The sequence below is a fragment of the Anomaloglossus baeobatrachus genome, chromosome 6, assembly GCF_048569485.1.
Source record: "Anomaloglossus baeobatrachus isolate aAnoBae1 chromosome 6, aAnoBae1.hap1, whole genome shotgun sequence".
Lineage (NCBI taxonomy): Eukaryota > Metazoa > Chordata > Amphibia > Anura > Aromobatidae > Anomaloglossus > Anomaloglossus baeobatrachus.
Window position 1 is genome coordinate 86,135,784 of NC_134358.1, and position 10,905 is coordinate 86,146,688.

Here is a 10,905-nt window from a genome sequence, read left to right on the forward strand (position 1 = left end):
TATGGAGGAATTGGAATATGCTCTAATACTGCCATCTAGTGGACTAAATAGAACACTGCATTTAAAGCAACTGTCAGCACAAAAGAACTGTTCAAACCAAGCACAGGTGCTCGGAGCCCCCTTTGATGTGGTCAAACCATTCAGAATACCTTCCTACCGATTTGTTTTCTATCGCTGTCCTCTTCCTTGATTGACAGGTCTGGCGTTACAGGAGCAGAGAAGGGCAGCAACAAGTTGGAAGGTGAACTGAACGGTTTGGCTAAGCCAAGGGTGCACGGGACAGCTGTGCTTGGTTTGGACGGTCATTTTGTGCTGACAGTGTCCCTTTAAATAGAGCTATTTACGTTGTAAATTTTTTCATTATGAAGATGTTGTGGGCGGGCGCCGCTGCCGCTTCTCTCTCTCGAGGGCCTGCTCGGATCCGGGTTACTGCTACGGCTCAAGTGGTGACCGAGCCCGGGCTCACGGCCGCCCGTCCTCACAACCGTCGGAAAGGGGATATTTACAAGGGAGGTTGTTGTGTCTGTGACGCCACCCGTGGGTTGCAGTGAGGGTTGTTGGCACCGCCACTGCCTGTTGATGGGGCACCCGGGGCGGATAGAGCAGGGCAGCAAGATGGGATCCCCTCCATGGATAGGGAAGGTGTAGTTCCAGGGCCCGCGGATCAAACACTGGAGTGATGGCTGCTCTAGGTGGCGCGCCGGGCCGGGGGACAATGGTGTACTCACAGTTCAGTAATTTCACACAAGTCCAGTAGTAAACCAAGTTGCCAGTGGCCGGCTGCCTTAGGAGGGTGCACTCAGGTCCCGCACCCAGGTTAATGAACAGGTGTCACTTCCTCCTGCACTTAGTGTTTTTCTTTCCTTTTGGACGATTTTGCATGGAACGGAGAAGTCCACTCCCGGTTCTGTGTGTGTTGGAAGCTGTGGCCCGCGAAAGCTGACCCTTGGGATCTCAGTGGGTTCTGACGGACACCCTATCCCCTGCATTGGGCTTCCGTTTCGCTCTATCTGGGCAGTTAATGAGACGTCTGGAACCTTGTCCCTGGCTGGTTAATTGGAGGGGGGGGGGGGGCTTGCAACCTTCCTCACCCTAGCGTCCAGGCACCCAGACTGTGCACAGCCTCCGGACCGGATTCCCGCTGTCAGCACCGGCTGGCTACAACCCTGCCCCGGTCCAATTTAGGTCTCATGCGACCGGATCTCCGTCGCCTGTGGCACTGTTCACTGTCTGCCACCTGGCCGAGTAGTCTAAGGGCCATTACCCCTGACTACAATGCCACTGTCAGCTTCCTCTGACTGCACTTCACTCCTACTTCAACTTCCAACTTCAAACTACACTCCTGTCAAGACTTGATTCCAAACTGAACTGACGTGTTCCCGCCTCTAACACCTCAGGACCCCTAGGTGGGCGTTCTCATCCGCCTGCTCCTGCCCACTAGTGTGTCCCTATTGTCATGAGGGGGTGGCTAGAGTTTAATGGCTGTGTATTATGCCTAAGTGCGGGTTTCTGGTGGTAACAAGGAGACTGTACACCTTTGTAACTACCTGGTTTTGCCAGGGTGTCACAAAGACACTAGCAGATATTAACCACTAGAATGGTAACCCTGACCGTAGCCATGGCTAAGAGTTGAATGAACATTCAGACTACCACTTATTTTCCATAGCAATATGGAGAGAAATCAGAAGTTCTTTCATTATGGACCCTTCTGGGGGCAAAATTCTTCTATTTTTTGCCTGGATGGTTTACACTTCCTAAACTCCATCTACTCATCATTTCCCAATGTCTAAGGCTATGTGCACACGTGGTGGTTTTTTCATGCATTTTTCCTTGCTTCTTTTAAAATCAGTAAAAGCAAGGAAAAAAGATGCCAGCAAAATCTATAAGAATCGTGACTTGCTGTGCAAACACGGCTGCTTTTTTCTTGCAGATTTTGTTGCTGAAAAAACAAGGATAACCACTGTTTCTACATTTTTTTCCAGCGTTTCTATAATCCCCTGCAATGCTTTATCACTACAGTGGATTATATCGCAGCACTTTGCCTCACGTACAGCATGGTGTGTGAAACTCTCCGTAGCTCAGTAACACGGGGTAGTCATGGTGACGACACAGGGCTACTATGGCAGTAATCGGGTTCCTGCAATGCAATCACAAAGACCAGATTGATTGTCAGGGAGAGGTGCCTTCTGAATGCTGCGATCAGGCAGTTTAAACCCTCTGGATGCTGCGGAGTGGCGCAGGCACTGCACCGGGCAGTGAGCTGGATCCCGGCTGTAACATCAGCCGAAGACCCTTGCGGCGATTGCGGGGGTACAGTGCCTGAACCCCAGTGTTAGCCATGACAAACGTACAAAAAGCAGGAAAAAAAAACAAGCAAATGCAAAAAAAAAAAAAAAGTGCCATTTTCCTGCCGAAACATGCTTTTTACATGCAGAAAAGAAGCACATAAAGCAACATGTGCACATAGCAACCTACAACTATTGCAAATATAAACGAGACACACATGGTCTCTCACCATTCAGCTGTGGCAAACTGTCCCATGCAAATCTATTCTGTACACAATGGTAACAATGGTAAGGCAGGCATCAAAATAGCCATTTCCAGGAGAGCGTTTTATGGCATAAGCCCTGTGGACTCCCCTACACAGTCCAAATCTTGAGGCCTCTCCAGCAGATTGTTTCCGAATACGATTTTAAATGAACCATTTTAAATACACCAATTACATTTTATTAAACCCAACAAAAATTAAAGTCAAGTTAAATCAAATTTCATTATACGACCCCCAGATAAGGTATTTAACTAAATCCGGTCTTGGGCGTGGCCTCTATATAGTGGTCTGTGCTCAGACGCTTCTACTCATGAATGTAGTATCTAGTGTCGGTGAGAACTCACAGCCACTTACCTCTCCTTCAGTCCCTGTTCTGGACAATCACGCAGTTATCACGTTCCCAATCAGATCGATGCTCCGACTCTACTACTCATTCTTGAATACACCCAACAACAGCCAAAATATTATTTCACTGCAGCTTGCCGTGATTATCACATTAGAGCACCGTTGCTCCTGGTGGTCTAAAAGGTCAGTTGATCAGGAGAGGACGAGGATTGTAAATTTATTTCAAAATCAAATATTTAATAGTTTTCATCAGTTGCGCAGGCTCCAAAAAGAGATAGGACTCATCATTCATCAATACCTACTATGCCAAATTGGTAATCCAGCACTGCCTAGCAAGGTTATTTCTATAAGTAAGGTATTCACTGCAACTGGCTTTTTTTGGAAGAGCTGACCATTCCTCTTTAAAGAAAATCTATCAGAAAGCTTTTACTCCCTAAATTACCTAAAAAGACAAGTCCAGCAATACCTTAAAAGGGAACCTATCAACAGGTTTGAGGCCTATAAGCTGCGACCACCACCACTGGGCTCTTCTATACAGCATGTTACAATGCTGTATATAGGAGCCCAGGCCGATCTGTAGAACATAAAAATCACTTTATAATACTCACCTAAACGGTCGGTGCAGAGCAGATGGGTCAGATGGTGTCTCCGTTCTCCGGGTGTGGTGCCTCCTTTTCCGGCTTTGTCCTCCTTCTTCTGAAGCTAGCGTGGATAACGTGTCCAAGGTCAACCACAATAGCTGGCATTGAGGTTCCGCGCATGCTCACTAAAATACTTTGATCTGCCCTGCTCAGGGCAGATCAAAGTGCATCTGTGCAGGACCCCAGTGTCTGCTTGTATGGATGACGTAGGAAGCGTCATCCACACTCGCTTCAGAAGCCAGACAAAGATGGCCGAAAGAAAACGCGCTGGTACCAGAGACGCCCATCTGACCCATCTGCACCGCACCGACCGTTTATAATACTTACCTAAAGTCATTTTTATGTTCTAGACAGGGGCCTGGACTCTTATATACAGCATTCTAACTTGCTGTATATAAGAGTCCAGTGGTGGTGGCTGCAGCTTATAGACCCCAAATCTGGTGACCTGTTCCCTTTAACATGACCAGTGCATTCCACCGTTAAGAAATCAGTGTTTAAATATATAAATGAAGCTCAAAGACTACAGCCTCCATCACTCCAGCTCTATTCTCCACACAGCGATTCTGCTTGACAATCTGTATCCTGTGTGAATACAGGAGGAGGACGCGGCTCTGGGCAGGGTATAGAGCTGGAGTAACAGGAGGCTTTAGATCTACAAATAGATCTTCAACCTCATGTTCAGGTCAATTAAAACACCAATTTCTCAAGAAAGGAGGAACGGACAGGTCATGTAAAGGTATTGCTGGACTTGTCTTTGATACAGATACATGCACATAGTAATCGCTTATAATTGGGTTTTTTTAGATGGGGGCGGGAATGGTAAAAATTCCTTTATCTATAAGATAGGGGATAATAAATTTGGTGGTGACCCAGATGGTCAGACAACCAACAGTTTGGAGAGAAGAGCCCCGTGTGAATGAAATAGAGGTTGATCATGCACAGCTCCACGCCTTTCACTTTCTGGGAACGCAGGAGATTGCCAAGAGCTGCGCTCCTCTGGTCTTCAGCCCTCTCCAAGAATGAAGGTAATGGCCGTGCACGATCGACCTCTGCTCCATTCACACAGGGCTCTTCAGAGCCTCAGTTTGTGAAATTGAAGAGGGTCTGAGTGGTCATAACCCCAGTGATGGGTGATAACTTCCAAAGTTGGTAAAAACCTTTTAAGGCCATACGCAGCTTCAGTTCTAAATAAATCAGATAAGCCTTTATAATTGCCATTTTACATTTTCCTACTAGCACTTGATACAAGAGCTTACTACAAGTTTGGTTTCACATAGTATCACAGAACGAGAAGGAACCATGATGAACAGACCGGCCCAGACTCCTAGGCCTATAAGAAGCACAAGGCCGGTACATACATATCCCGGCACATGCTCTGACCCTGTGTCAGTGTGGTTTACCCTAAGGCCAATTTAGGTCTCCTGCACATACATGACCCAAACTCACACACAGGGCAATATGCAGGTTTATAGACCAGTGAGATGAAAATGGGACATGCCACATTCATTATACAGTATTAACACACAGTGATACATTAGCAGCTACGAACAGAAATCTACAGCAGTCCGAAACAAAAGTCAGTCTCCAAGAAAATAAGATTTAATATTTAAATTGTTGCTGATAATATCTGGAAATAAAGCGATCTGATATCGGAGGTCCGGTCTCTTGCACAAGGCCACATCACAGCTCGGATTCACACAAAAAAAGAGTTTACATAAAAGGTACCCAACAAATAAATGCTGCATGCTCCAAACTCTCCAGCTTTGGGAAGGCATCCTCCCAAAGAAGCAGATTTTTGGGGGGGATTCTCTCCTTATGTCACCAGACCTAGCCTATACGGGCTAAGTTCAGTAAATGCATTTTTTTCTCCCCTTCTTCAAACCACACTGAAGGCATATGTAAAATTAAGAAAGGAGGTCAGAAACCCCTTTGTCACTGGACCTCTTAAAGGGAAATTGTCAGGTGCCATATGCACCCAGAACCACGAGCAGTTCTGAGTGCATATTGCTAATCCCTGCCTAACCGTTCTTGTATACACTAGCATAGAAAAAGATCTTTAGAAAATGTATTTCTAAAGATTCTTTATGATATGCTAATGAGCCCAGGGAGTAGTCATAAGGGCGTTAGTTCCTGCACTCATTCTACCCTCTTAGCATGGCAGCACACCAACAGGAGCGCATCAACATGCTATTCAATACCCACTGTCATCATCGGCAGTGGTGCGAGTACCTGTGTCCGTGGCACCGCCTAAGAACATTGGGCTTAGGGTCACTGCGCATGATCAGAAGTCCCTGGAACTTCTGATCATGCGCACTACACCAGTTTAAAACCAGGATGCATACACCCGGCTTCATAGTGTGCATGACCGGAAGTCTGGTGATCATGCGCACTGAGCCAAAATCTAGTGTCGGGCGTGGTGGCAGCAGAGAGGTGAGTATGACCATGCCTCTGACCCTGCGCATTCATTAGCATGTCAGCACACCTACAGGAGCATGCTTACATGCTAAGGGGGCCAACTAGCCAACGGAACTAACGCACCGGGGACTATTCCCTGGCCTCATTTTCATATAATGGAGGATCTTTAGAAATACTTTCTAAAGATCTCTCTATGCTACTAGATACAGGGACGGTTAGCCAGGGATTAGCAACATGTACTGCTCGTGGTTCTAGGTACATATTGCACCTGACCAGTCATATGCTTTAGTGAACCTAACTATACCATGGACCACAGGATGCTCTATAGGAGAGCAATTCATGTGGAGAACAGTTCCCTAATGGTGTCCCAATGGAGCATTATTATAAATGGATAATCTTGCTCACTGTCAAATAGAGGGGTGTAGATATTTTTATTTTACTTTTTACCTCCTTTTTGTGCGTTGCTATAACCTCTTTTTTTTTTTTTTCTATGTTCCTTTTTATGTAGTTTTATGCTTCAATCTCTTTTCCTTTTTCTGGCTTTACTATAATCTTCATATTAACCTATCAAGAATTGTGCAGAAACCGTCAGTTATCTCTTGTTTTCTGCCTCTGTCATTCATTTACTGTCATGGTAATGAGCTCCTTCAGCCATGCTTATGTGCCTTCTGCTTTCTTTGTTAGCTTTCATTCCTGCTGCTTTGCCTTATAACACGTGACTGTCAATATTTCTCTGGGTTGGTCAAGAGACCAGTCTTTATACTATTTAAAGATCTCTGCATGGTGTCCTGATTGCACGACGCTAGAGCACGGCCCTGCTTGTATTTCTTGTATCACATAAGGTATGGTTTATAGGTCCTTAGATCTTATGTTTCTATTTGTGACACGTGGTGCTAACTCACTTATTCTTTGTATAGGTGTTTTGCCTCTATTTATATGCCGATTCCCAGCTTTACCAGGTATTTGTTCATATGGTTTTAGCTGTTAGGCTATGTGTCCACGGGACTATGTATCTACGGATTTTGCTGCATCAAAATCCGCAGCTTTCCCGCAAAATCCGCACCTTTTCATAGGTGCGGATTTACTGCGGATTTGATGTGGATTTTTTTTTTTTTCCAATTTTATAGCCAAAATCCGGACGAAAATCCGCAGCAATAATTGACATGTTGCAGATTTTTCCGGACGAAAATCCGCACGATTTCCGCTGCGGAAAAATCCGCAGCGTGGACACAGCATTTCCCAAATGCCATAGAAATGGCTGGGGAGTAGCTGTGCTGCAGATTTTCGGGAAATCCGCGGCTTTTCCGTGAGAAATCCGCGGCAAAATCCGCGCATTTTCCGCAGCGTGGACACATAGCCTTAGATTTTTTTTTTTTTCCCTTTTGTTTTCTTTTTCCCTTTTTTCTCTTTCCTATTTTTACTTTGGTTTTTGTGTTTTGTTTTAATTTTTTTTCCTTCCTTACATTCCTAATAGGCCTGTCACATGGCTTTTTCTTTTATTTTACAGCCTTACCGGTTATACAGACCTCTATAGATGCACACACTCTGTGACCCAGTAAACTTAGGTACATGGGCGCTTACAGTCATTTTTCATGATACACCTATACTTTTTCGTTCTATTATATTATTATGATCCAGTGGCGACTTATTGTAATTAAAATGATGTTATATATGGATCTTAAAAAATACATATATACTAATTGTTTATTCTGTTATTTTGTTTATGCAGTCCTAATTTTTTGATAAAGGCTATTTAATGCCGAAAACGTTCATGAAATGAATGAAGGTTACAACTCGATATTTTGCAAATGAGTGAAGAATTATAATAATAAAAATAATTATAAAAACCACCATATCTGTTTCTTTCTCGTTTGGGTGTGCCAGGGCTACGCTTTTCAGTCCCAATGGAGCAGACAAAAATACAACAGAAAAAAATAAATCTCAGTATGGCCCAGTACAAAATAGCAGCACATCTACTGGTGCCCATCATGGAGCTGTAGTATGGCCATGTGCATGAGGCCCTACCGATATTTATTCATAACTTAGGAATTGTGTTTATAAGGGTAAGGGTATGGCACTTGTTGATTCATGCCTTGGGTATGTAGGTGCCATATTGTTAGTCTATTGGTCTTCACACTTAAATATATAGAAATGGATCCGGTTGAAATTTATACCTCAATGGTCAGTTTGGCAAATCTGTACTGAAAGGAGGTAAGGTTCCTAATTAATACAAGACCGGTCTTGTCTTGAGGTTGACCAGATAACATGTGTGCTAGTCCCGTTAAACTAACAAATCCTAAAGCCTCACCACAACCCACTGCCATGGAGAAGTCTCCTTGGGTTACATAACCTAGAAGCAGCCGATTGCAGTGACCGGTGAGCTCCGGGAGAGGACTAGGCCAGAGTCCTAGCGTCAGGTCAGCACTACACAAGGCCTCTTCTGTAGCATCACTTCTATCGTTGTTTGTCTTTTTCTTCATTTTCATTTTCTTTCTGTCCTTCTTAAGTTTCAATACTTTCTTCTTAAAATGATCCCCATGTTTTGGCTCCACAGGACCAGCGAATGACTTGTCTTGTTGTAGGTGAAGGAGGTCCTGTTCGGATGGCATACAGATCAAGGAGTGGAGCTCGGGACTACCCTTAGTCATCATTGAGAGCCGAACCCAAACCAATGACCGTGGGAAATCAGACAGAAGGGAGCCCATCACACCAGACAAGTCTTGTGAATGCAGATCTTGCATTCTTTTATTTCCACATTTAACTGGAGCAATAAGGGCAGAAAGCATCTTCAGGATCTTTTTGCTCCTAAAAAGGAAAAGAAAGAAAAAGCATACTTATCCGATCAGGATTACCCTCACAAACTGTCAAAAGGGACCTGTCAGGCGATTCATGCTGCCTAAACCGATGGCAGCACAAATCATAACTTGGCTGCACAACTTCAGATTATTCTCCGAAATGTTACGGCATTTCAGAGAAAATATACGTTGAATATCTGGCTGGAGATTATAGACGGAGGGATGGTCAAAGCTGGCGATGCCCCTGGCCAGCTCTCCCCATAGGTGCTAGAGGTAATTAGCAGGTCTCTTCCCCATGTATGCACCACAACAGTTCATGGAAGGTCATAAAAGCCTGCAATGCTTGCTGCTCGCTGGTTTACAGGTTTGGGCCTCTTTCACACATCCGTGAAAAACCACGCACGTTTTTCACGGACATGTCAAAGGTGCTTTTGCCCTCCGTGAGCCATGTTTATAGCACAGATAACACACAGATAACGGAAACTTTCTACTCACCTGTCCCTGGCGTTGCTCTCCGTGGTGCGGATATTCGGTCTCCGGTCCTGCAGACTCCCCGCCGCTGCTGCTTCCGGCCGCAGTGAAGTGAATATGCAATGAGCATAATGAGCGGCGGTCGGAAGCAAGTGACAGCAGCAGCAGAGACAGGAGGGCTGGAGAAGGTGAGTAAAGTTTTTTTTGGTTTTTTTTCTCAAACACGTGTGTTTTCTCCAGCGCGTGTCACACGGAACACCTCCGTGTGGTCAGTTTGCGTTCCATGTGACACCCGTGATGCCGGAGAAAAACGGACATGTTGACGTGTGGGACACACGTATGCTCCACACGTAAACCGGGTCCATGGCAGAACACGCACGTGAGCGCAGACCCATTGATTTTAATGGGTCTACATGTGCCCGTGTCTCCGGTACGTGAGGAAACGGACCAAACACGTACCGGAGACACGGACGTGTGAAAGAGGCCTTAGGCAGCATTAAACGCACAAACCAGCCACCTCTGATAGGATGCAGAAGTGGCCAAATACCAAGGCATAGAGCAGGAAAGTAAGAGTCCTATTCTACAGAATAGAATTCTACCGTTAAAAAGTCTACAAACCTAACTCCTATCTGGAATAACTCTGGATTAATGGAATTACAGCCTCTGGAAGGGGTTTGGGGTGTGAAATCACTACCAATTCTATCTTAATGGTATTTTTGCGCTTTTGAAACTGGAGTTTAGTTTGCGCAAGTTCAATTTACTTAAGTTCCTACAACCGATGCACGCCATAAAATCCCGGGAAGTGGTATCTGACCTCTCCATCTCATCTAAGGGATTACTCCACTTTGTGGTTCAGGGTATAGCTGCTAAGAGCATTATTTCTTTATTGTAAAACTGAAAATTTAGGGGATCCTATGGCCCTAGTTATAGCCAATTGGGAAAGATGTGGGTAATACATCTTTGGAGGAATGGGAAGATACCTTGAAAGCAATAGGAACGGTTTTGATCAACACTGCCTAGAGAAGATCTCAACTGTTTCTTATTCACAGAGACTACAGAATCCCAAAGATATTATGCAGGATGGGTCTCAGAATAGACGACTATGGTCCACGTTGCGGGGTGAGGGGAGCAGGCCTAATCCATAGGTTTTGGTCATGTTCGCAGTGAACAGAGTTGTGTGAAAGTGTTGGTAGACTAGTTATGGAGGCTTATGACATTCAGATCCCATCTAGTCCTAAATCCGGTGTCTTGGCTCTAGTAGGAGATACTGGAGATTCTTCATTCGGTTAAGATGGCCATTTCCAAAATATTAGACCAAACAACGAAAGCTATTGCCAAGTATTGGTTAGCAAGTGCTCCTCCATTAATAGATGAAGTTTTAAGATGTCTGAACAACATAAAAAAGGGTATGTATTAAAAAGAGGAGCAACCGATAAATGTGTGAAACAATGGGGTGCATTGGGTCAGCGGTTTAGAGACTATATCCGCAGAATTGGCAAATGATGCAATTTAAGTTACTTTAATGAATATTTTAATCGTTACGCTGGAAATCCTATGGTTTATTGCACACTGGATAGGAAGGAAAATTGTATACGGTTTCATTTCTTTTATGTGAGCAATGCTTGTGTATGCTCACACTATACAATGTACTTGTGATCGCAAGTGGTTGTGCTAGTCAGTTTAATAAAAC

General features: G+C 44.6%; 1 protein-coding gene across 2 annotated transcripts in view; it reads right to left on the reverse strand.

Moving 5' to 3' along the window:
• Positions 1-5,158: 5,158 nt before the first annotated feature.
• POP1 (POP1 ribonuclease P/MRP subunit) overlaps positions 5,159-10,905 on the reverse strand; it is a 74,434-nt gene continuing 68,687 nt past the window's right edge. For both annotated transcript variants that reach the window (XM_075353083.1, XM_075353082.1), the window contains exon 16: positions 5,159-8,754. In XM_075353083.1, coding sequence (XP_075209198.1) covers positions 8,118-8,754 — 637 coding nt within the window. In that variant the 3' untranslated portion in view covers positions 5,159-8,117. The remainder of the gene's footprint in view (positions 8,755-10,905) is intronic.